A 27,525-nucleotide genomic window follows, 5' to 3' on the forward strand; every position below is an offset into this window, starting at 1 on the left:
GATGAGTCATGGACAGGGAGGGGAGGGGAACACAGTGATGTACTCCATCATCTTCTTTCCTTCTCAATCCCCTTTCAATGACTTTAGCGATAAAGGTACGGGCTCTGCCCTGAAAATGGATAAAAAGCTGTCTACATCAGAAATGGACGTTCTGTCCATCCTTCTTGGGACTTCAACAGCTTTTCATAAAAATATTATTCTGTGCAGCTGGACGAGAAAAACTAACATCGTTTGTCTTGCTGATTTTTTTTATTTTCATTTTTATTTTTTTTTAGCTTAAATATACATGTTTGTGATAGATTTTTATATGAATGAACTTCTAAATCACAGTTTGTTTGTTTTTTTTATCTTCCAAACTCTGATGCATACAGGGGGAAAAAACAGCTTCTGTGTGGCTGAGATTCAGCAATTTTTCCAGACTACTGGATTTTGAGTAGTTTGTCTTATAACTGCAGTGCTGCCTCATCATATTTTGATGCCTGGTGCTTTGGTCTAAAGAAGAGAGTAGACTGGGTTTTTGCAGACACATTCACAGTCATTGTATTTGTATTAACATATACCATTAACAGTCTTTAATCCTTTGCACAACTCCTTTGCAAGGCGAAAAAGGAAATGTACAAATCTGATGAGAGTTTCAAACACAACATTGTGCCTTCCACAGAGCAGACAAAAGGGTATCCATAAATAGGATGGGAGGAGTTGCAGAGAATATTTTGGCAGGGCTCATACTGTGGAAGATCCGAAATGACACAAAGGTAATCCTATAAAACCCCAACTGCAGGGGGGTTACTTGTCGGAGTGAGTGTTCGCAAGCATTAAAGATCTTTAACCATACTGCAGTGCTGTTAGGGCTGAGCTCATTTTTAACCTTGTATGTAGGAAACATACACTGTAGTGTAGTTTGGCCTTTTCTGACTGAAAATGAAGTTGTGATGAAATTACAAAATAAAAAAAAAAAAGAATGAAGATGGTAATTTTTTTAATTAGCATTTTTCAAGGCAAAGTGGCAGAGTTTAACATCAATAGCAAACCAAAGTCAAACAGTCTATTTGTGTTAGAGGTTAAAGTTAAACTGTCTTCAGTTGGATCTGCCCATTTAATTTTAATCACATCTTGAGCTCTGGATTCCCTGAGAGTTTGTAAAACACTGCAGCACTCTGTTATGGATCCAACTTGTGATGTAAAAAAATCTTTTTCAATTTTATATTTTTCCTGAATAGTTTGAGGCTGAAGACATGGTGGGTGAAGAGTTAGCAACAAGGTTATGATCATTAATTAAAACTAAACGAAAATAAAACTAGCCAGGAACAAATGAAAACTAAAATTAAGATTATATAATTTTGGAAAACTAAATAACTAAATAAAAAAATATATAGGGGTATTTGTTAATGGGTAAAATATGATTAAGTGTTTATTGACACTTTAGGGTTCTACAAGACTGTAAATCATCTGCTTTTCAAAACATTTTGTGTTTGTATTCTAATACCCAGATCTTGCCCCTTTAAATATACTATATAATATATTTATATATCAGTCATATCCAGTCATGACCACTATCATTAAAAAAAAACCACAAACAAAAAACATTATTTCCATTTGTAGACGTCTATATTTGCTGGTATAGCTCTGTTCTGGATGTCACCACTCACACATGAAAAGTTAGATATGGGCACTAAAAACAGGACAAGGATCATATGGGGATGAACTGGGTTGACCAGTTGTTACTGCAGGTCACTGACCAGCCTCTAGGCCAGTGTGCCTGGGGCTTTAGCAATCGATTTCACAGCAACTTCCAGCAACCTCTTTCAAACTATCAAGGAATTTGCATTTTTTCCTTGCAATTGGGCGTTTCCTGGTGAATGCCAAACACTCCCTAAACCTATGTGACTGGCGCTTAATTGGATGCATAGAAATGTATCATCCTCTGATTTTGCCAGGATTGCACCTGAGCTTGACTTTGTGGCCTGACTCAATGCTATATTTAATTATTGTATTATGTCTCTTGTAGTAATTACTGCTGAGATACCATATCACATTACATTCAATTGTACAGATATTAATGATATTTTGCAGAGAATTAGATTAATATTTTCCTCTGTTGCACCCTTGTAATGCCCTTAATTTACAAAAACCAAAACAAAGAAAATAACCAGAATATACCCCCATCAATTAAATGCTTTCAGATATCAGCATATTCTACTATGTGTTACCTTTACATTCCTCAATGCCATTGTCTTGAAACAAGCTACTGAAGTGAATGGAGCATCATGTATTGATTGTTACTGATGCTGTTGAAGGTGCAGTCATTAACCCTGTCAGAGAGAAAGATTGCAATGCTTTGCCAGGCTTGAAGGAAACCAACATACGCAGCGCATCAAACTCCACTTGACTCACCTTCCAAATGATCTGTGCTTTGTGTTGATGGCAGGAGTTGTGGGTCGTTGCTTGTCATTGGACGACCTCCTTGAATGATGACGATGTCTACTTTATTGCTCATACCTTGTGTCTCATCTACGCTGCAGTGCTCCTCTGGACGAGCGTGTTTTCCAAGTTGAATTGTTGTCATTTCAGTTTCAGCCCTGGAAAATGATGCTTGGAGTGTAATGGAACATTGCACATAAGTCACGAACAGCAAAAATGGAATATTGAAAAATGAAAGCGTCCATGTGTGTTGGGTGTCAGGTGAATCCCTGCTTCTGGAGAAATATTAGACTCCATCGTGCTAAGGAGATGGCTAACATTTTTCTGGGCAGGTTGGGGATAATGACAGGGTAAAACAGCATATCTTTCTCATTTGGATTCAGAAGAAGAGTTTGTCTATTTGTCATGAAATGCGTGCAGAATATTCAACGTAAATTTGCTCTATGTCTCCGTTTGCAGATCACAGTGTCTTGAAGATTATTGAAGGAGCACATTTGGCCTGTGTCCTGAAAAAACATCCTGCACTGGATTCTGTCCTGCACCTCTTTCCAGAGAATGTCCTTGTATCCGGGGAAGAGAACATTCCTGGACTAGTAGCTTCCCCAACAGGTAAACTTTACATCACTAAGAAATTTTAGGATCTTAAGGCCCTTTTAAATAGGACATGCTGCGGCCTGAAACCCATTCTTTTCCTTTGCTTGCACCACCACACAATAATGGTCACTCGCCCAACTTTGACTGCTACATGCTGTGACATACCTTCGTGCAACCAATAGAAATAAAGCCTAGGGCTGTTCTAAATTCAACCACACAATGTACCAAAACTGAAGAAAGAAAAGCTGATTCTGTGCCTATTTGAGTTCAGTAAACTTTATGACATAAGTTTACGTTCATATAAGGACCTCGGGAGGAAAGCAGTGTGTTGTGGAAAATAGGGACAGCATCTAATCTTTCTTCTTTATCGATGTGAGATACATGTTTTGAATGACTGGGAGCTGGCGCATCTAGTACATGGCGAGGAGTACTCGCGTGTACTTAGTTATGCACTCCTCGTCAGAGTTTGTGTTAATATGTCAGCCTGCAAGAGTACAAAGCAGCATGTCAGTTAAAATACGTATAAATATTCATTGTGTGAACTACTTTAGAAAAATATTGATACGTTTTGAGATCAGCGTAAGATGAAAGCTCTCTAATGAATTGAATATCTGTAAGTCTGAGTTTTGGTTTTTACAGCTGGATGAATTCAAATCGTTTGCCTTCAGCTTATGTGGCTGGATTGTTATTCTCATTAAGATTATTTTAAACACATTAAATCCTAATGACTATCATGAGGCCTGTGAGCAGGAGAAGTTACTTGTTAGTCATTGTGTTGACTAATCAGCCTACTTTTGCCTTTTACTCATTTATTCAATATATGCTTCTACAGACAACCCCCCCTAAAAAGGTTGGCTGTTAATGTGGTGTGCCTTTGCCCATCTTAAAGCGTGAATTCACAACAACATAAATGCTGAAGCACCTTGTGAAGTACAAGACCTTACAACATTTCAGAGAGAAGGATAAAGCCCCAATCACACCACAAGCCTAGAGAGTGTTTTAGGACATCTGGCAACCACTGGTCACAAGAGAAAAATGCGTAATCTTCATTTGGTTGGCGAGTGGTTGCTGCAGGTTGCTTGGCGTTGCTAGGTGAAGTTGGCTGCACAGAAGAATATGATGCTTCATGGAAAACTCCTTGCAATTGCTTTGCTCACTAGCAAAATTGCTGTGGTCACTCACATTCTGCAAGAAAGATTCCAGCTTGTCTGCAAACACTTGCTAAATAGTTGCAGAACAGTAGTGAAAGTGAAAAGTGTTACACAAACCAAAAACAGAGACCGTTCACCTTCAGAAAAAATGTTTCACCTTTTGAAACATGTTAGCTTTAGTGGGAAGTTACAGCAAACATTCTTTGTTTTCAGTCAACCTTTTCAACTTTTGCAGTAGTTTACAAACAAGTTGGCCTCTTCCATGTAAACGAGTGGCTGCTGCAATTTTCTACTATCCAAAGCAATTATGAGGTTTTTGTTGTAGCACCCTCTTTGTGACCGATTTCACCTAGCAACTGCAGCAAGGTCGGGGGGGTTAGGCCTGGGGGACTGAGGCTTGTTTCAGTGGGAAGTAAAGGGGGCAAAAGTGAGCCTAGAGAGCATAATTGTGCAGCTTCTTACCAGTTAGTAAAGTATTGTGACAGATTGAGAATTTTATTAGGTGTACCTGCACTCATGTGTACTACAGATTGTGTGTGCTTGTTGCATATTTGGTCCCCGTTCAACACCCCAGTGAGTTTAGAGTTGGAGTGATGTCACCTGAGTAATATGACACGGCTCAGTCAAAAACATTTAACACGTCATGTCTGATCTTATATTATATAGATCAACTGCTTCTCACTTTTCTCCTTCAAGCTGTCACAATAACATACGGGACATTCATCATAGTTATTCCCTTTTTTTACAAACTTAGTTCCATCAGAAGTTGAAATGTCTGCAGTACTTAGAAAGTGAGTTTCTAAGGGGGAATGTAATGAAGTCTGACAGTGCAGAGCTATAATCATTGGGAGTCAGTGGGAGGTATGGTAGCAGGCTAATCCTCTTCATGTTCTGGGGCTGTGAGCAGCAGAGACCTAAGCTGCCTTTTAAGACCACAGCCACTGGCTTGATATTCACACTGCATTCAGAACAGTCCAACTCTGCGCTCCTGAGACAAGGGCTGCAATGAAATGCTCAGTGGCTGCATTACTCTTGAAGAGATTACAATCACACTGGCTATTTACTCTTTGTTGTGTCTGAAAGGGGTGATTGTGGATTCAGACTTTCTTACTTCGTCTGTTTGCTGCAGTGCTCTCTTCATTCAGTTTGGATTCAATTAACGCCAAGTATCCAAAAGGAAACTGTTTTTGTCGGGTTTTTCTGACAGAAACATTTCAGTCTTTCTCTGGTTTAAATATTCCAGTGACTGGGATTAGAAAGCTTTCCACAAAGCATTAAAGAAATGGATGTACTAAAAAAGGACTGAATTTCCTGATCCAGCTCATGGAGATGCCTATGACAAAGAAGGGAATATGATAATCAATAATACAATCAAGTTTAGCAGTTCTGTTACATTACATAACATATCTGCATTTCCTATTCTTTCACTAACTACTACAAAACCTGAATGGATGTATATATATATATGTATGGGGTGCAACGATACACAAAATTCACGGTTCGGTTCGGTTCGGTTCGATACGTTGGTGTCACGGTTCGATATTTTTTCGATACAAAAAAATGTTCATGCCTTTTTAATTTGTCATTAATTAAAATTATAAATATATATTTTAACTCAAAAGTACAGTTTTTAAATGTAATGTTGCTGAAACAACAAAATAATAAAAAATAAATAAATCTATCTGATCGAGAAATCACTCATCTTTGGAAAAGAGAGTTTATTACAGAGAAATGGCTCTTTCCAAAATAAAAGCTATACTATACGCTTCTTCTGGGGTATATTCTCAGCAGCATATTAAACATATCAGGTCCCCATAAGGAGAATCATGTGCTAACGGCCGTCTAAATGACTCGGGTAAAGTTTGTAGCATGCATGCTTGTTGTTTTTGTCTGCTTCCACTTGTCTTTGCACTAGGATAATGTCGGCGTAAATGTGCAGTCATATTCGTTGTGTTCCCACTAGTGCTGTCAGTGTTAATCTCGTTAAAATGACATTAATGCCATAACGCCGCAAATCTCCGTTAACGAGTTACAGCGGATCGCCCCGTGTGTGGGGCTGGACGGCGTCAACACGTTAACGAGCTAACTGCGCTAACGCATTAGTTCCCACCAATGTAATTGAGCATTGCGTGGCACATCCAACGTACTGTTTTATACTGCGCTCGACAGTGCAGCCTAGGCGGAGTAGTCGAACGCAGATCCACTGAGCTCTCAACACAGACAGCATCGTCAGAAGAAAAGTTGATAAAATAAATTAAAAATTTTGTATTGTTTGATACATATGCGTACCAAACCGAAAGCACTGTATCGAACGGTTCAATATCGATACGAGTATTGTTGCACCCCTAATATATATATGTATCTGTAACTTGCTTAATTATGACCTCTTATTTCAAGTCAGTTACAGACATGCAATACAGGGCTGAAGGAACACTGTGTTGCTGTATACCAAGGAGAGTGTGTTAGATGCCACATATATTTCTATGTGATTTGAAAATTCTCAATATCTCAGAAAATGACGGCTATCCATCTTCCACAAGCAGCCAAAATCTGTCTGTTAAGATGTTAGCCAGCTTAGATTCAATTGTCTTAGATCATGTAGAGGGGCGAGATATAGCAGCATGTCTTTGAGCTCTTTTTAATATGTCAAACCAGGACAGAAACCTTTCTGTTGCTGTCCTGGCAGTCACTATTTTCCTGACTGCTGAGCTACTGAAAAATTCCCTTGCTTGGAAGTGTGTTATATTACTTGCTGATAAGTACATATTAACCACTTTCATACTTTTAAGTCCTCGGTTTGTTCTATATGAAGTGTTTTAAGTCCTGTATATGCAATTGTGGTCAGACATTTACAGACTCATCATGGACATGAACATCATGATAATGTTGTGCTTTTAAAAATGTCTTTTCCCACGATATAATAATTGTATAGCATGAATAGGTTTAATGAAAAACATAAAATGGTTGCATGAGTTTGAATATATTTTGTATTTTCTATAATGCACACAGGGTTAAAATTACAGACTCAAATACTTATATAGACTCCCCCTAATATTTGGTTAAATACCCTTTAGCATGTCGTGCCTCAACCAGACAGTTCAAAGAAGTCATTCAAGGCCTCAAATACAAATGTCATTCATGCCCAGGATTAGTGTATGTAAACCTCTGACCATAACTGCAGTGTATAATGTAGATCCTTTAAATGTTCCAGATTGTTTTTAAATGTAAGAAGAAATAATTCAATACAGCAATTTTATGGGGTTAAATATCTTGCTCAAGGACACATTGGCATGTGGACTGAAGGAGCTGATAGAACTTTTGATTAGTGGACAGCTGGCTCGAAATTCTGAGCTGCAGCTGCACAACTGACCAACTGACTCACTCGCTGATTGTCGCTCTTTCCTGTCAGGCGCTTTGGTCGGAATCAATTTCTATGAAAGCTGGAATTTTCAGACTGTCTTTTTCAGCTCATCAATCTTGACAGCTGTAATTCTCAGCTGACATCAGGAGACACTGAACCTTCCAAATGTTATGAAATTCTTTCTCCTTGATGGCTGTAAGGTAGCTTATGTGATGCGTCAGAAACTACTGCAAATTAAACTGGACTACAAAGACACTTAGCACATATAGGCCCGTATTTCTATCTGTAGTTTGTAGTTGTAGTTTACTTGGTTCTGTTATGGGACCTTCTTCAGTTTCCACATGCACACATGGGAGCCTAAAGGTGGGGATAACACATCTCTCTGGCTGTTCATGTGCATACATTGAAAGCCAGAGGCAGTAAGACGGCAGGCACAGAACAGAGAATGTATCAGGAACAACAGATGTGGATTAGGTGCAATAAAGCATGAATACAGAAGCTAGGGTGGAGGTGGATCGCAAAGCAGCTTGCAGATGGGCTGATTTGGATTTTAGAAAGGTATCAGCAGAGTCATCAGCTGATGCGGCACTGAGATTGGCTGATCTGCCAGGATTGCAGATAATGTTTTGTCCTTAATTTATGTGAAGAGAATTTTCATAAATCTTTCACAAAACTGAAAAAATCCAGAATAAGCTTGTTGCACATATCATTCACTTTTATATATTAAACACAGAGTATACACACAGTGATTCTGCTTTTTTAAGCTGTGCATTTTCATTTGAAATCAGTCTTTCATGTTTCTCGAACTTCTACGATGCCATTTTCTGGGGATGATGGAAAATTAATTTTACAAATGGGTCATGAACAAACTGTACTGAAATGTATTTCAGAACTTGTAGCTTGCATGTATTACACAAGATGGTGTTTTCTCCTCCACAGTAGTCCAAATGGAACAGACATTTTCTGAGCAGAAAACACATTTAACAGAGCAGGGAAGAAATCAATTTAGGCTAGGAAAGCACTCTAAATATGACTGAGGAAAATCGTGTAAATATTGAGGCGTGTGTGTCAGTTGATGTTATGTTCACGCTGTCATCAGGAGATGCTCTGCTGAAGCCTCAGACGCTCAAAACGCTGCCCTTCACCCTGAACAGACTTACCATCTCCCTTCAGCCGTCCCTGGAGAAGTTCGAGAGCCAGCTGCTGCAGCTGATCAATGCTGACTGCCAGAACACAGTAAGGCCAAGCTTTCATAACACACACACAGTCTTGATAGTTTATGCAGATGACACATCAGGGATGGTTACATGACTGTTATTCATAAAATACACAGATCCGTGTCTCATCTTCTTTAAAGTCCATATTCTCATGCGGAGCTCTGCAGTTGGAAGCATTTAAATTGCTACTGCAGCCAAAAACGATATTCCATTGATGAAAACTCACTTCCAGATATACTGGCGAAGTGTCATTTTGAACTATATACACTCGTAAAGCATATGTCTCTTCCTCATCTTACATCCTATTTCCCTCAAATGCACAGTATATGTGGTGCTTACTTGGGAAAAGCAAATCGCCTTACGGTTCCCTTTTATGAAGCTACATGTACGATGCATACGTACAGTCCTGATATCATTCTTGTGAGGTGACCGTTCACCAATCTCCTCAAATTAAAGATGACCAGGATGGCCTTGACATACCTCTGCCAAGATTATTTTCTCCAGCCTACTTTCCTTTATCTCACTTTCCGTTTCTTTAGTGTGCGAGCCAGAGCCCTTTTACAGCTGCCACTGCAATTTAAGCCACATCACCTCCCAAACTAAATGGAGCTTATCTATCCTCTTCCCTTTTTTTCTTGTCTGTGGAAACCCAGATGGTTAACCGTATTTGACAGGTGCAGCTTTGGACTAGCAATTATATGTACAATGGCTTCGCACAGGCCCTATCTGTTCACTTCAGCCTAAGTGAGATGTGTCTCCAGTAAGGATGGGAATTGATATGACAACACTGTCACTCCATATCTCTCTCCGCCTGCTCTTTGATACTGCTGGGCTTAATCCCCAAACTCAAACACAGGGGACTAAAGGAGTGTAGATTTGATTAAGTAGAGCAAATAGTAGGAGCTGTTGTAAGTGTGTCTGTGATGGAATAACCAAAATTCTTCAAGAAGGCAGATCTTGTCAGTCGTAGCCATCTTGAAAACACTATGGGTGTTTATCTAGGGAGTTATTTTCTATCTTTTTTAAGAATTCAGTTGTGTGTAAAACTGCATGTATAGAACAAGGTTAGGGTCGTCAACAGAACTGAAAAACTCAGTGTTGGTAAAATCTATGGACACAAACAAGACAAGTGTTTGGTCTATTGTATTCTTGTACTGTTATCGACTTTCTAAATCTTTAAAGCTGAAAAATGCCATTAATAGCCAAAATTAAAACTAAAATCAAAACAAAATCAATCTGAAAACTAAAAGAAACTAAACTGAATTTTAAACCAAAATAAAAAACAAATGAAAATAACAGTACTTACCAATCAAATCTGATTAGAAATGGCCTAAAACATTTGCTGACTTTTTCCAGTGCAGGGAAGTTGTACTTTTAATCCAGAGTTGCATTATAATGTCAATGTTAAATAATCAGTATCTTATTCATTCCGTGTAATAGCCTAGTTAAGATGAAAAAAAAATCTCTTTTTATAAGTTACCTGGCCAAGAGGACAGCAGATTATTAGCAAAAGAAATCACACAAATGCAACTCTCATACAGCACAAACAAATAAACACAACATCCACATCATATGCAGTAATATGTCATAAAAAAGTAAAAATTCAAGAGCAAGCTCACTGAAAAATGGAACAATATAAACTTTTTGTAAATCCTCCCACAGTAATGTGTTACGACAAGTTCAGGTCCCTGTGTAGATTACTCCAGAAACAATGGGACAGCATAATTCAAAAGACATTTTGCACAATTTCTGTTCTGACACTGGGGACCAACATCTGTATAACAGCGTGAAAACAAAGGTCCAAACTCATTATGGTTTTTACACATGCGTGTACTGTGACAAGGACGAGCCAACACAAGCAAAATCTTTTTATAAACAACCGGTGGAAAAAGGTTCGGACATACACACATGGCCACTTAACAGCAGCATATGAAGAACAGTGAAGTATATAAATTTCACAACACGTTCTCATCCCATTGTGTAAAATACCGACGATTGTGACAAATCGTTGCTATGTTACGCCTTGAGAATGATAATGCTCCTTTAGGTGCTGGTCAGGTGCATTCATAGCAGGACACTGTAATTCAGTAAAGACAAAAAATATGGCAGAAATCAAGTGTTTTTCTCACTTTGAGTGAGAACTAGATGCTTGTTGTTTTATACCATAAAAAGTTGGTTTATAGTTGTTATATACCAGCACAGAGTTGACAGCAAGTATAAATATCGGTCTCATTTTTTTACGCAGAAGTTTTAAAACTGTGTAGAATCTCGATAATAAAAAAGTAAACCTGATGTGAGCATGCAAAAGATCCACAAAGGAATAAATATTTTATTTATTCATTTATTTTTTGGACTGCCTTATAGTTTGATGGTGGTTCTTATCCTCAGTAGTCTTGTTGTACACTTGACCAAAGGTATCAAGGTACAAAACCTACTGCCAGCACAACAGTCAGCCTGTGATGATGGAAGATTGAAGAGAATGCTAGTGGAGCTAAGGACCTGTAATTTCACAAGGTTTTACATACACTTGTATATGCAGGTCATGCAGCCCTAAACCTCCCCTTAGAAAATTATTGATTGATCTGTGAAATCAAACAGTCAGTTAGGATTTTGTCTCCACTACTTTTGCATTAAAACTGTAAAAACTGAAAAAAAGACTAACCCAGTTTTTTTTTTTTTTTCCAAATAGGCCTATTCCCTTTAGCACTCCGATCATTAAGCATTTACAGGCAGCTCTGTCCTTTTTATGTTTTGTCCCCTTTCTCATTTCCAAGGATATTTCTTGTATTTAAATCCAGTTTTTGTTGCGTGCATGCAGTTTGAAATTATTTCTGTATATTTTATTTCTGTACCTAAGTGTAAATACGGGAAAGTAGACTACAACTTTTACTCAGTGAGCGAAGTGTCATGCTAGCATGAATAATTTTCTCATATTGGCGTTCACACTTTTTTTCCCTCCTTGGTGAGATGTTCTTTGCAGGTCCTCATAACCAGCCTATGTTGCGTAGATGAGTTAAATGTTCCAGACTTTTATAACTTCAGCGATATGACGACATTCTCACGTCTGCAAGAGGTGTTAATACATGCAGAAGTCAGCTTGATTGCAGCTTTTAATTAAAGCGTGTGTGCGTGTGTGTGTGTGTGTGTGTGTGTGTGTGTGTGTGTGTGTGTGTGTGTGTGTGTGACAGAGAGAGAGAGTGAGAAAGACAGACAGACAAAGAGAAAGGGTGTGTGTGTGATCTGTGTGTGACCTTTAAAGTGTGACTCCAGCTGGATTGTCATCAAGCTGTCTCTGAAGTGATGCTGACACCTCACACGCCAACTCAGTTTTACCGTTGTGTCTGTGTGTGTGTTTGTGAGAGTGAATGTGTGTGACTTCATGCTAGCGTGCTTAAATGATACTGAGGCAGGAATGGAACGGCAAAAATGAAGAGGAATGGGGAAGCAGATGAATGTACAGTAGAGCATGAGACAAAATCCTTACACTGGCTGCTCGTCTAACATATCGTCTTCACTTAATCTCCCCATAAGTATTGCTATTTTTAGCTCAATAAACTATCCCAGTGTTGCTTCTTTCTACAGTCCACTTTCCCATATATTATACAGCCTGTGCCCTAGTTGATGTGCTTTTTCATGTGGACTAGTGTAGCTACTTTTATATAACAGTTTAATGAGCACAAGATTAATTTAAATTGCAGTCTTGGACCTCTTCAAACACACTCTGACCCCCTGTTTAAAAAGAAAGAGAGAAAAAAAATTAACACTACTCTTCAGAGATGCTTGAATTTGTCTACATTCCCCAAAGCCAAAGCCAAAGGCCTACACCTCCAGTGACCTGTAGCACCCGCTCACCTATATCTTCAATAAAACCTATTGCGCTTGATGAAAGGGCTTGAGATCTTGTCAGAATGTATGTAACATTTTAGCTTGTGATCAAAAGAGCAGAGAGAACAGAAGATGATGAAGAGGAGGAGAAGAGCAGGGGAGGACCAATGCCGCGCCGCAAGCAGAACAAAACGCCTTAGGCTGATTTAATGAACGGAGAAAGACTGTGGCAACAAAGCTCGGGGAAGTTTTCATTTGTCCTAAAAGAAGGAAATTCACTCAAAGTAGGACTGCCCCTGTGGACGCGGTAGTATTAAAAAAAAAAGAAAGTATTTTTTGTTTGAACGTTTCTGAACAAGAGCAGCGTCTTGCACATTGTTCTCCAAGGAAACCCAGTTTGACTGCAGGCCACTTACCCATGTAACTGATGCAGTGCAAAAGAACAGGATTTAATGTAGTTGGCGAGCATTAAATATTCATGGGATCCAGGTCTTCGTAGTGATTGACGATCCAATCATTAGAGGAGATAGACTGCGACTGATTATAGACACTGTAAATCAGACAAGACAAGAAATGCACAGCTGTTGAATCAGGAAAGAGATAAACTTTAAACATCATCAAGACACTATTATTTAATTGATTTTCAACTAATTTTTTCTCTCTCTCATGGATTATTTTAAAATCCCTTTTGAGTGTCTTTGAACACTGTTTCAGACAACATGCAATACCATACAATACAATCAAGCGCTCCTCAAAAACAAAAATTCTGCAAAAAGATATCACTCTTTCACCTGCATTTCACCTGTAAACATGCACGGAAAATCATTATAAATATATATATGTATATATATATATATATATATTTTACAAAAAAATGTATTGCATTTTCATTTTTAAGTATTAGTTTTATAGAATTTGAATAGCCAGTATGGAAATGTAAAATAAACGGAGTCCAGATAGAGAAATTAAAGTGTTACATTCTGTGGTCATTTATTGATTACATGCTGCCAAGCCTCCAGTAAAGACTGTAAATGGGACTATGTAAATTCCAGAAAATCCATTTTAGTGAGCATAGATGTCACTTAAAGATAGTTGACCAGTGTGAGTCAGATATGTGTCAAAACTGCTGACTGTGACACTGTAAGATAAACTATTCAGAAATCGGAATACGAGAATCAAATGTCATTTATCGATGATATGCCACTAAGCCTGGTTTATGCGCTGTCACTGCAGAGCTGTTGTTGCAGGAAGAGTTGCTACTGCTGATAATCAATAGGGATTATCATTTCACTCACCTCATGCTGGCTGTTTCATGACTGTAATGCTGAAGAAACATTTTTTATTTTCATTAAAATGGCCATTATGTGAAATTAAGTTATTTTTTTTTGTTTTGTTTTTTAGCAACCTTATAATTTTTAAATTCTAGAAATCACCTTAAATTTTAGGAAGTACAGAAGTAACCTGATGGTTCAGATCCATTTTGATACAGCTGTCTAAATATTATTTAGCCCTTGTGTCTCATTATTGCTCATCACCTTAGGCCTCAGTTACACAGGCCTACAGACTGGCTGGTGACCCCCTGGTGGCTAGGCAAACATTTATATTCTCTGACTGGCTGGTGAGTGGTTGCTGGATGTGACTGGTAGCAAAGAGGACAAACACATCCTCACTACAGATATGGTTGTCTATATTGTGTATAGAAGATGCCAACTTGTCTGCAAATGCTCTCCTGAGCTGTAGTGAAACCAGAAAAACCAGGAATGTATATATATGTATGTATAAATGTCAAAGTGCAACTTGTCTTACCCATTAAAGCAACATTTTCCAAAATGCACAACTTTTACTTTAACCTCCTAAGACCTGCCGTCCACATATGGGGACATCACATTTTGGGCTGTCTAGACCACAATACTAAGTTTTGCTCTTTCAAATGAGCCATATTGCTCAAAGGAGCACAATTGTTGTTTCTCATTTTGTTTTTGTACTCAGGAAAAATGCTGCTGTGTTCAGACACCAAATAAAGAGTTTTGCACATCATTACTCAATTGGGACTTTATAGTGTTCTATCGAACACTATTAAAAGTAAATGGTCTCTCTAGTTGGTCTTTCCAGTTTGTGTACCATGTTTTAGAGTTTCACAACCGCTTACTGAGTAGTTGACAAATGTTTGCAGACAAGTCTGCATCTTCCATGCAAGCTACCGGCGATCGCAGCAATCTGGTAGTGACCTAAGCAATCACATGAGGGTTATCGTTGCAGCACCACATACCTCTGCCTGTGTTTTTTTTATCTAGCAAGAGCCAGCAACCGTCTGCAACAACTCGCAACCTGATTGCGGAATGCAGATTTTTCCCTAGTGATGGATGGTTACCATGGAGTCACTGACTGGTCTCTAAGGCTGTGTGACTGGGGCTTAGCAGCCTCAGCAATTACTCACATGTTTAGGGAATATTCGTTTTTACCGAGCAGCTGCCATGTGACCCACCAGTCTTTTTAGGCCTGTGTGACTGGGGTCTAAGTGGTGTTAAAAGGGTCCCCATAATCTTCTGACAACTAGGGCCTTATATGAGCTATAAATCACAGACAAACAACACACAGACATTTCATAACCAAAACAAATGTCTTTTTTGTGTCTGTCACCAAATCAACTAAAAATGCCAAAACTCACAATGTATTAATTCTTCTGTGTTGCATGAGCAGCCAAATCCTCATTTTTAATTTTGTAAAATGAAGCTCTATGGTGCGAACACTACTTAAGCACATATATTGAACACACAGTTACACAGATGTTCCTTTGGTACTCTTAATACTGAGGTTAAAATTGTCCTTAACAAATTTCAAAGAAAATTCAGAATTGTGACTCATTTAAAAAAAAAAAGACAGTTGTCTGCAATATAAATAATTAGGCTTGGGTCTGAGTACTACAGATAGATTAGGGTTAAAAAATAACATTAAATGTACTTTTTCTTAGTGGCGTGTGTTGTCAGTGAGAAACAGCCTTATCCTTTAAAGTTATGATATGATATCACATATTTGTGTGCTGTTGGTGCTCATAGTTGGACCCAGCATTAAATGCTGGGGTTCGTTCCAAGTGGGACCAACTGTGCTACAACATAATGTGATCATGATGGTGTAGAACTGCATGTGCTGTGGTTGAAAGTGTTACGCTACGCTTAGGGACAAATGGAATGAAATGGGGAGGGGAACGGAAAGGGAGCAGTATGAGTGTGTGTTTGACTCAATATTTTTGGTTGGTGAATTATGGAAGTGTTTCAGCGGTCGGGCAACAGTGATTTATCGGTGGAAGCTCTGTGCCAGTTAAAATTTGTTAAGGAGTAGGGGAGTGGGAGGATGAGAGCAGCATGCTAATGATGCTGCTACTGTTTCTTGCCACGAATGACTCACCCTCAATATGGGGGAGCTAACATCCACTGCGTGGGTAGCAGCACATACTCATTCGCTCACTCACTCACTTGCTCACTCACTCACTCACTCACTCAGTGTCTTGATATGGGTGAAAATGAACACAGGTCATGAATGCATTTGACTTAGAGGTGTGTGAAGCTTGATCTGCCTATATTACATGACTCTTTCAAAAAACAAAACAAAGGTTTCTATTGTAGGTGTGTGCCCTGATTGCACAGATCAAACAGGTTAAAACATGAAAAAAAAGATAAATTACCAGCTCGCATCTTCTCCCTGGCTATGTGAGAAGTGTATGATCATAAAAGCTCAGAAGTGTTTCCCTTTGTTTGCTGGTTTTCAAAGGTAAGAGAAATATGCTGGAGTTGTATAACTGACTTGGTAATTGGCTTATACAAAACTCTTGTGGGACATAATTTCAACTGCTTTTTTTCTCTCACACTCTCTTGCCATTTCTCTTTCACACACTCACACACGCCCCTTGAGATGACAGTTGCCATCTGTAGAGTTATTATTACCTGTTACAACAGCCTACACATTGATTTCACAAAGTACTGACATGAAAACTTACTGATTAATAGCTGACAGCTTTTAATGGTGCCTTGCAGAAAAAAAAACCTCAGAAACATCAGGAAAAGAAAATCTGCAAAAGCTATAAAGGTGGTTTTGCTTTTAATTATTTTGTCCTGAAACCATTAAAGCACCATTTTCCTGTTATTTTTCTGTATTCATGAGGAATATATACATAGATGGAGGAAAATATCAAATAACAAACAATTGCAGTATTCTTGGCCAATCTGAAACCTGCTAATTACAGTATTTGTCACGTAATATATTTTTCTTAAAGTTTTCTTTAATGGAAATTTAAAGTTGTAGTAATAATGAAACATAGACCATTAATTACTTTTTATATTTTATCTAAATTGGTACAAGGTTACATTTCAATGAACAGTGCTCCTAGTTTCTGGACAGAGCTGTTTTATACAAATGAAAATCACTTAATTACATTATACTCTACTTGATTGAAAATATTCTCAGTCTCCTTTTTGCCAAAACCCAACAAGCATTTCTTACATTTGTGGTCGTCTGTCCTCAGCTGAAAAACAAAACAGCACATATCTTTTCTGAAGCATGTAATCGTAGAGTAACCATTACAGAAACATTAACGCCTACAGTTAATAAGTTTTGTTCTTTTGTTGTGTTTTATTTAGTTAAGGTTTGTTCTGTTTTGCTGTTTTTGCTACCTTAAGGCACTATAAACCCACACAGTTTTTAATGTTTCTTCATTTTCTGTGTTAAGCTGATTGAGTTTTGTGTAATGAAATCTGCTATATAAATAAAATTGTCATTGTCATAAAACTATAAAAAAAAAATTGTAGTACTATAGTTTGAAAGGCAAATGATGGTCGTTCCTGCACTTTTGACAGGTTTTTAAATTCTCCCATTTTATCAAAGTTCTGGGAGGTATCCTTTTGTACAGGCATGATGCAAGAGTTTCATTGCAGTACTGAGATGGGTCAAGTATGAATGCGTTAGGAGTTAGATGTAAAGTATATTTTTTCAATATGCAGAGTACATTTTTTGTAAAGCTATTTGTTAACAAATATTACAGTGTAGTTTGACAACAATATTGTCAAACTACAATATTGTCCCTTAACTTAACCAAGTAGATTTTAGTGCCTAAACCTTAAAAACAAGATAAAGTGACTAAAACAAAGCCCTAAATGGAATAAGAAACAAACTGGCTTCTGGCAAACATAAGGAAGTGAGTACGCATGCAACAATTGCTGATGGCTGGCTGGTAGTGGACCTTCCAGGCTCCGGTTGCCTATATAGCCCTCTAATGTGTTTACCATCCTGTCATGTCAATGAATGGTATCCTTCGGTCACAGTGGTAGTCACTTTGATTGGTTGCAACATTTTGAAAAGTTTAATTTCGCATCGCCAGCTGTTACTTCACTTGTAGTTCTCTGAAGTCACCAAATGTTATTGACTTTCTTAACGCCACAGATTTGAGTGGCTTCTTGTATGCATGCACCTCTATTCCACCAGAAATCATTCCAACACCCAAATAATTTCTCTGAATTTGTTGTGCGAAGCGGATTAGTTCACCGCCCCCCAAAAGTAACCTTCTGCATACCATTGTGATGCTGATAGCATCTGAGCTAAAAGTCAGTATTTCACATTTTGGGATGAGAATGCGTTGGCTGGTCCACCCAAATAATCATTCCGTTTCGGTTTTGCCTATTTGCTACACTTTCAGTTGAGGAAACTGAGTAATTAAACCTCCCCATACTTTAAGTTCCCATTTGTGTTTTTTTCACTACCACACAAACAAGCAGCTGCATTTCCTTCAGATAGTCAGTGTAAGATAAAGTGGATGATTGGGAATGAGGAGGACTATTATTAATTGTATTGTCAAGATAAGTAAGAAAAGATGTAATTAGTGTTTGAGTCATAGAGTCATTAAAAATATTTTCCCAGTTATATATTTCAGCTGGCCTCTGCTTTGGCACCTCAGTCACATGAAAATGAAGGCATTTGCCTCTAAGTGAGACGATGATTATATTTAATGGCTTTATTATTAAAGTTCAGCCCAGGAAAGTGCCAAGAAAACGACTTTCTGAAACCACATTCTTGTTCACTCATTACTAGTTGCACAATTAACATTAACTTTATATTAGTATAAAAATGGAGGTGCTGGAGACATTGATTTTGGGAATGATGATGATGATAATAAGCTGAGTGAATGGTGTTGTGGCATTATTTTTTAAAAAGCTAAAAGTACACTGCACACTGCTCATCTGTACTGTTGTTTGGATTTTTGAGCATTTGCATGAATATCAATGTATGAGTGAGAAACTTGATCAAAATATGTAAATACGGCATAGAAGAAGTGACTTTCAGCTGCACTTATTCACAAGAGGTCACTACAGCAGGTAGCTCCAATAGGGAATGTTATTGCCCCCAGCCTTAAAGTGTTAGTAAACTATACCAGAGTTGCTTGTCAAATGGATGAACAGTGTCTGAAACTTCCTCCACTCATTACTGGCATCATAATTTGTGTAACTTTCTACACTGAACATTCACACCCACATCCTACAGTTAGTGGCCAGGTGTGTGGAGCTGAGAAAGTGCCATCTGCTTCTCTCCAGGTTTCATTTTCACTCTTTACATAGCTCTTTCTGACACTTTCACTGTCATAACTAATGATGGCTTCCAAAGACTGTCACAAAATGTGTGCTGTTAGCTTCAAATGATTATCACTGTGCACCTCTGTAATGACAGCAGGTTTTGAGTGATATAACACGGTTGGATAATAAGTAATGTGAACTTGAATACCTTTACCTTTAGGTTTGTTTGGTGGTAGATTTTCAGATTCATGCCAGGAATGTCTATTAGGCTTCATCTTAATATAGTTTGCATAACTGACTTGTATTGATGTGGTTTTCAGTCAGCTTAAGGTTTAATGCACTATGTTGCTGAAAGTAATCACTTTGCTTTGCTTTCACACGCATACGAACTTGAGTGACATCCCATTGTTAATCCATGGAGTTTGACATGATGTTGGGCTATGATGGCTTCAGTTATTCTAGGAAGGCTTTCCACAAGGTTAAGGGTGGTTTATGGGATTTTTTTGACCATTCTTTCAGAAGCACATTTGTGAGGTCACACACTGATGTTGGACAAGAAAGTCGCAGTCTCTGCGCTAATTCATCATAAAGGTGTTACGTCGGGTTGAGGTCAGGACTCTGCAGGCCAGTCAACTTCTTCCACACGACACTCGCTCACTGTCTTTATGGACCTTGCTTTCTGCACTTTTGTACAGTCATGTTATAACAGGAAGGGGCCATCCCCAAACTGTTACCACAAAGTCGGAAGGATAAAATTATCCATTATGTCTTAGTATGCTGAAGCATTCAGCATTCCTTTCACTGGAACGTATAAGGGCCGAGCCCGACTTTTGAAAAACAACCCCACATCATAATCCCCTCTCCACCAAACTTTACAACTGGCACAATACATTCAGACAAGTACCCTTCCCCTGGAAACTGCCAAACCCAGACTCATCCATCAGATTGCAAGATGGAGAAGCGTGACTCGTCACTCCAGAGAGCACTTCTCAACTACTCTAGAATCCAGTGACGACGTGCTTTACACTACTGGTGGCACAAAAGGCTTGGATGCAGCTTGGATTGCACTTACATGCAGCTGCTTGGCCATGAAAACCCGTTCCACGAAACTTTCTGTGCGCTGTTCTTCAGCTAATCTGGAGGCCACATGAAATTTGGTGTCTGTAGTGACTGACTGCAGAAAATTGGCAACATCTGCGCACTGTGCACCTCAGCATTCAGTGACTCAGTTTTGTGATTTTACATAGCCATTTCGTGGCTGAGTTGCTGTTATTCCCAATCACTTCCACTTTGTTATAACACCACTAACAGTTGACTATTGACCGGACTTCATGCACACGTGGCATCCTATTGCGGTACCACCCTGGAATTCACTGAGCACTTGAAAGCAACTCATTTTTTCCACAAATGTTTTTGGAAGCAATCTGCATGCCTAGGTGCTTGATTTGATACACCTGTGACTGTGGAAGTGAGTGGAACACCTGAATTCAGTGATTTAGATGGGTGAGTGATAACTTTTAAACCATAAAAGTTATCACAAGCTTGCATTTTTTATAGAAGCCATTGAAATAGATGCTATGCAGGACCGTAGCCCTCAAATACTATAACCTCTGTCTTTGTTCAAAGGTGTTTTTTTTGTCTTTTGACTTGGATGTACCAGTATTGCTATACTGGTTCAGTCAAGAGGGTTCAGAACAACTATCACGACCTTTAACAAAGTTCCTATCCCGTTATTACTGGGTCAGACCCATTTTCTATATTGGGTTTCATATGTCTTAGTGTTAGCCACCGAGGAGAGCTTGCTCCTACCTTTTAAGCACAAAGAAATAACCTTCAGAAACTAATTTAGGCTTCTCTGAAAATCTATACTCATTTCCCTTAAAATCGAACAATAAGGCAGCTGCTTCCTGCTTTCCATTTCTTTTTTGACTGCTATTATTTCTAAATTTGTTCTAAATGACTTTCTTTTTCAGCAGCTCCATTTTATTCAAATTACAATGTCCCCAACTAAATCAGTTTTGCTTACTAATATTTCATCCTCACCCCTGTGTCTCCTCTGCCTCACCCTGGAGTCGGGGCGTTAAATTAAATCTAAGAAAATCTTTGTTGTTAATATGTGACAATGGTAATGCTGTTTCCAGGTGTTAATACTCAAAATCTTCCACTTCTTCACTTCAGAGGCTTTTTTGCCATTTTATTTTGGATTCAGATACAGATGAGGGAGGGAAATGATGATAAAAAAAACACTCTGGAAAATAAGAAAGGCAAAAATGTGTCAAGTACACACTCATGCGGACTACAAACCCTTGTCAGCCATCATTGTTCACTACAGTGCATAGAAATATATTGCCTTTGTTTTCTGACTTGGTTTTCTTTCCAAGATAAGATGTGTTTTCCACCAGAGTTATCTTTGACTTTCTGCTGAGCGCTTTATCCCCAACCCAGATTTCAAGGCAATATGATCATTTGTCCTCAAGACTGCAGACACATTAGAAATGCGAGTTTTGCAGTTTAAAAAAATATTTCTGTTGAGCCCTAAAGGCTTTATTGGTATGAAGTCACTTTTGGCTTACTCTTGATGCACTTCTGACTAACAGCCATGAGACTAACCATCACAGATAATAGTGGTGCACTGGCACCAGTGCATTTTCAACCCTTTGTATTTTTCCAATGCAAAATGGATGGATAAGCAGAATGCTTAGTTTCCCTTTTACAACTCCCACATTAGGGCGACTCGTCTAATTAGAAGACAACAAAAATACAACCACAACCATTCTCTTACAACACACTGCTTTTGTTTGTGCTGTTAACAAAGCTCTAAAACAAACTGCATCCAAAAGCATGCAAATTAGTCTTGTTCTGCCTCCCCCCTTTCTCTTTATGCAACAAACAGAAAACAGCATTTAGGCACGTTATCAGAAATGAATTCCGCATTTTTTTTAAACACAGATGTCCAGTGTACATTATGACAGCTGAAGGGACCGTGCTGATTGGTTACAGTGCACCTGTCTGGTTCAGCAAATCTAAAAGCAAGCTCTGGGGAGGGGGAATATCAAATATGACACTAAAGTAGGAGACAACAAGCTTATATATGTGTGTGAAAAAGAGAAAGAAACACCCACATAGCACCGGTGTGCTCGTCACTCAGAAAAGTCCCTCTTCTGTGACTCTGGAAATGGAGTATAATTTAACTTGGGGGCCATTTCATTGTTCCCTTTAAGCTTCTTAGCTTTAAAATATTCATATTTCAGACGAGGGAGGAAGAAATCTGTGACGGCAGCAGACAGAGGCAAGAGGGAGAAGAAAGAGGATAGCGAGCAAGATAGGTAGAGAGAGAGAGAGAGAGAAACTGATGGTGTGAGGAAAAAGAACAATGAAATGAAAGAGAAACTTGGAGGAGGGGTGTGAGGAGATGGATAGGGAGAACAGAAAGCAGCACTTTAACTGATGTTCTCTTATAAACAACTTTCTCTCTGTCTTTCTTTTATTTTCTCTCTGAAACACTTCATGGTAGACCTGTCCAACAAAAGACAAAGCCATTTCGCTGTCATCTTCCCCGCCACTGGCTTCCGTGAAGAAAAGAGGCGAGAGCAGACAGACTGTGTAGGAAAAGACAATCATAATTATAATCTGGATGTCACAGAAAGCAATTATTTACAGATATCCTGTCACACTTGTGCTGATAACTGCCAGGAAAGCCAAATGCATGATTTTGTTAGGTAGGGTAATGTAAAGACAATTCGTTGTTTATAGTAGAAAATTGTAATGGTAAGCTGTACTGAGACAGAAGGATACTTCTGTTCCCAAAATGATATAACCACACAGTAACTTTAGCTATACTATATACAATAAAATACATTAGTAGTCAAAATGTGAATGGGTGAAGTTTTGACTGTGACTGTGCAGTTTACCCATATGGGAGAAAGACCCTTGCGGAATACCAATGCCAAGTGGCTGGTGGATTTTGGACTGACTACAACAAAGCTTCTCATCCCAGATCCGTAGATGCAAGAGTCTACCATAGATAGGATCCAAGTTTCAGGTTGTCAAGAGATGTCGGAGCCGTTCACCTAATATCAGGGTTTAGGATGCGCATGCATGTGGCTGAAATACCATACAGGAATATATGTGCAAAAAATGGCTTAAAAGTCCCCCAGACTCAAAAGTGGTTGAAAATGGCTGAGCTAACATCTTGTGGGACTTCAGGTTCTAAAGTAATAAGCAGGTGCAGTGCTGGCTTAGCAACCATACACAGCTTGACAATAAGAATAAGAGAGAAATTATGATAGATGTAGCAGTTCCAGGTGACAGCAACATAAGAGTAAGACCAGGCAATACTAGGAGGTGAAGGATGAACTGGAACAGATGTGAATGGTGAATTCTAAACCAGCAGGTTTGAACCCAGAGCTCTCTTGTCGTGAGGTGATAGTTCTAGCCATTGCTGCACTGTGCTTTCCAAAAAAAACAAAGAGAAACTCTTTAGGACAAGGTAATTAGTGTTTATTTAATCGGGACTTCTTTGTTAGAATTGAGGCAAATGTAGTTTACTGTGTTTTTTTTCTTTCACTTGCACCACTGTATACAGGAATTTAGTCTTCCATAATTTTGTTTGGTAATTATTAATTGTTTTGCTTGTCACTGTGCATGCATGGTGCACGAGGTTGACTTCCATGTGATGTTGACTCGTCTGTGTGAGTACATCTTAGTCTTGGCACTCAAAAACAGCAAACAGTAACTGATTAGAGCCTTAGCCTATGTGATCCAGCTGGAGGACAGTTATGCAACACTCCTAAAGCCAAATAAGAGCTGAGTTGGTTGAAAACAGACTATACATGCAGTGTTGCCTTAGTGAGCCACCAAATCTTAAAATAATACTAAAGGAAATCGTATTAAAACGTGTAGATGATAGGTCCACAAGCTGATTATTCATCATGAAAACTCAGCACGTTAATTCATTTTTACCTGCATCTTATGTGCCTTTTAGTTGCCCGTATAGGTGTAACAGCAAGGCTTTCTCTCACAAAATAGAGCACTTGAGATGAGCGGATAGTTTTTTGTTTGTTTCTTTTGTTAGAGGAAAGTGAGAAATAAAGGAGTCACTTGAGGTTATGAAAAGAGCTTTAATCTTCCATCCCCATCACCAAAAGAAAAATATGGTATAGAGCTGTGCACATATTGGATCTTCGCTTGTAAGTGAGCGAATGAGCAACGATAACAAGAGGAGCGTAGATAGTAAACACGAAGACAGAGACAGAGATGGAGTCAGCAGGCGCAGAGATGTAACACGAGGAGAAGAACAGCAGCGAGCGGTGATGTATGTGGGCCGTACAGTTATCCAAGCGGGCTGGGCTGTTACTCCTGCTCCTGTTTCTGCTGTTGCTGTTTTAAAAGAAAAAACCCAAAGCTGAATTGATATGCTAATTTGATTGAGAAGGTGTGGGTGGATATGGAGAAGGCTTTAAGCAGCGAGGGGGACAGAAAGAGAAAATGACAACGAAAAGAGAAGGGAAAAAAAAGGAGAGTGGGAGTAGCAGATGTGATGGAGAGAGAGAGAAAAGATTGAACTGGAAAGAAAAAATGGGAAGGAGTGGGAGGAGAGGCAGGTTCAGCGTCGCGTTGCACTTTGGGGTTACAGAGTTTACAGTCAGTCACTGAACAGCTGTCAGTCAGCTGCGCATTAACTGCAGCTGATACAGGGTGGCAAAGCCATTTCTGCCAGCACTTGTCCACTTATTTGTTAAACAAAAAGAAACTACATAATTGAAAAAAGAAGAATAGTATATACTATTATTTGAACGATGTCTTTCACATATTTTTGTTAATGATAAAATACTTAATTAAAATACTAATAGAGCTAGCAAATTATTGGTTAATAGGATAAGTAAACAAGACTGCTGATGAAAACTTTCATGTTATAAATCATTTTCAACTAAGAAACAAAGTCCCTAACAGGGTTACATTAAGCATAAAATATAATGTAAAACATAAAATACTAATATTTATTGATTCTAAGTGTAATATACGTTTACTTTTTTTCTTCACCGATTCTCAGATACAACCAGGATCAGATGGTGCAATAAGGACAGCTGTCATTCAGGAAAGGAGGCTTCATGTTGGAGTCCACAATGGCTGGTGCTTCCTTGAGAAGCCACAAGTGGTAGTACTGGAGGCCTTTCCCTCAGGAGTCAGAGGACGAGCAGGCAGCCCTTCCAAACAGAGCGCTCTGATTAAGGACAGGTGAGCAGGGGGAACTCTTTATGTCTACAGTAAAGCTTTAATTCTACACCATAAAAGAGCAGAGATGAGCAAAAACCTTTCCAGGAGTGATAATGTTTATGGTATTTCCTCAGCCTCTCCAGATGCCATTCCTTTTGCTGATGGGCAAGTGATTCAAAGTTTATCTTGCCATGTCAGCACAAGCTGTATTTTTTAAAAAGCTTGGCTGGTATGAATATTATTTGTCTGTATTACTGGTTCAGAGATGCCTGAAAAAGTTCAACATGTAGACTTTCTTCCTTCCCCGGTGTTTCATAAGATATGCAGTATATATAATGTATTTGGTGTATGGTAATGTTGTTATACACTGTGCCCTATTTTCAGTGGCTCAAGTGTTATTTGGAGCTGTTCTATGGACAGAGGTAGCCTGTGTCTTCATTATTTCTTCATCAGCTAAGCAACCAAAAAAGGTCATCCATAGCCTTCAAAAGTAAACAAATCCAGATAGTGGAAAATTTAGAGATGGTTAAGTTAATGCATGCATTATATAAATAAAATGTATTTAATGAATTGAATTGAATGCACTGATAAGCACGGCAACATCACAAGGCCTCGATGCCCAATGGAAGATGACAGTGGTGGCTGATTGCAGGATCTTCTGTAGCAAAGAAAAAACCCTTCAGAACAGCCAGCCAAGAGAAGAATCAACACACATTAGGAGTAGGTGTACAAATGAGGACAGATTTATTAGCCCCTCTATTAAAATTTCATTTTTTTAAAAGTATTTCCAAAGTGCTGTTAAACAGAGCAAGGAATTTTTAACCCAGCCTCTCTAAACAACCTTTTTAGAATTTGGATGCTTAGATTATTTTACTTTGCACACAGAAATAAAATAGATGGTCTTCCAGATCTTTGTCTTCAGCTAATCCCACAGATTTTCTGTGGTATTCAAGTCAGGTCTTGTGCAGGCCAGTTAGTAACATTCACTTTGATTTTCTGGAGGTAGTTCTTCACCAGGAGCAACGCATGTTTAGAGTTGTGCAGGAAGAAAAAGTGACAGACCAAACCCAGTTTTGCTGCTGACTGCATGAGGTATCTTCCACCTTGATGAGATCCGCAGTTCTAAACAGACTGAAGCATCCCCACAGCATAATACCCCCACCACTGTGTTTCAATGTGGGGGTGGCGTGTATACCTCCAGTATACATAATCGTTCTGAGGTTGTCTTTAGCGTGGTAAAGTCTGGCTTGAAGGTGTCTCTTCTGCAAAAGTTTTTCTTGGTTTACAACCTCACAGTCCATTCCTGTGCAGGGTTCTAGTGATCGTCTTCTTTGAGAATACAATCCCGACTTGACAAAGTCATTCACGCGTGTCTCTGCAGTAGTTCTGGGGTCTGTAGAAACATCTCTCACTAGTTTTCTTTCCAGAGTCTTTGAAATCTTTCCCTTTCCATATCTGCCAGGCTTGTTCTGTGCTGTGTGGCTCTCTTTGAATTTCTTGATGATAGTTCTCACTCCAGTTCTTGACACTTTGTGAACATCAACAATTCTTTTTCTTAAGTCTAAAGTGATTTCTTTAGTTTTTGAAATGATGCTTGTGACAGCTCAAACCCTCACTGAAGTTTTTATACTGTGTCTAAATTGGAATATAAACCTCAGTTTTAACTTGATTTTGGTGGTATGACTCAATAAAAAAGGTCACTTTTTCAGGGAGCTAAGAATATTTATCCTGGTAGTTTTTGTTTTTTCTGTAGTGAAAATCCCTAGCTCTGTGTAAAAAGCATTTGAGAGGTTTTTGACAAAAACTTGATCCTCATCTGTATATAATCCAAGAGTTAAATACAGTAAACAGAAGAAAAGAAGAGAAAATAAAGACTGTCCTATCTAGAGCTGTATTTTCTTCTAAGATTCACTCAAATGCATCAGTGTTCACCGCAAGACACTTAATTTTACAGATGGACAGCTCAAAACATACTCCGAATGGCTGTAATTCTGCAGTTGTTAATCCATTACTTTGTGAAATCTTTGCTGAAAGTCAGCACTTCAGTTGCATTTTGATCTTGTTTTTCCAAATGTATTGCAGTGCCAAACTGAGCCAAAAATGATGAAAATTATATCCTTTCCAAAAATATCTGTACCTAACTGTAATGTCACACTCCTGCTTGCCTGCTTGCTGGATAAACC

The 27,525-nt window shown here is 38.6% G+C and overlaps 1 protein-coding gene across 1 annotated transcript in view; it reads left to right on the forward strand.

The window, feature by feature from the left end:
* Window positions 1–27,525, forward strand: part of nphp4 (nephronophthisis 4) — a 162,233-nt gene that overhangs the window by 33,220 nt on the left and 101,488 nt on the right. The window contains exons 5-7 of the mRNA XM_025901798.1: window positions 2,881–3,030; window positions 8,627–8,763; window positions 25,179–25,363. Coding sequence (XP_025757583.1) covers window positions 2,881–3,030; window positions 8,627–8,763; window positions 25,179–25,363 — 472 coding nt within the window. The remainder of the gene's footprint in view (window positions 1–2,880; window positions 3,031–8,626; window positions 8,764–25,178; window positions 25,364–27,525) is intronic.

This window comes from Oreochromis niloticus, linkage group LG20, assembly GCF_001858045.2.
Source record: "Oreochromis niloticus isolate F11D_XX linkage group LG20, O_niloticus_UMD_NMBU, whole genome shotgun sequence".
NCBI lineage: Eukaryota > Metazoa > Chordata > Actinopteri > Cichliformes > Cichlidae > Oreochromis > Oreochromis niloticus.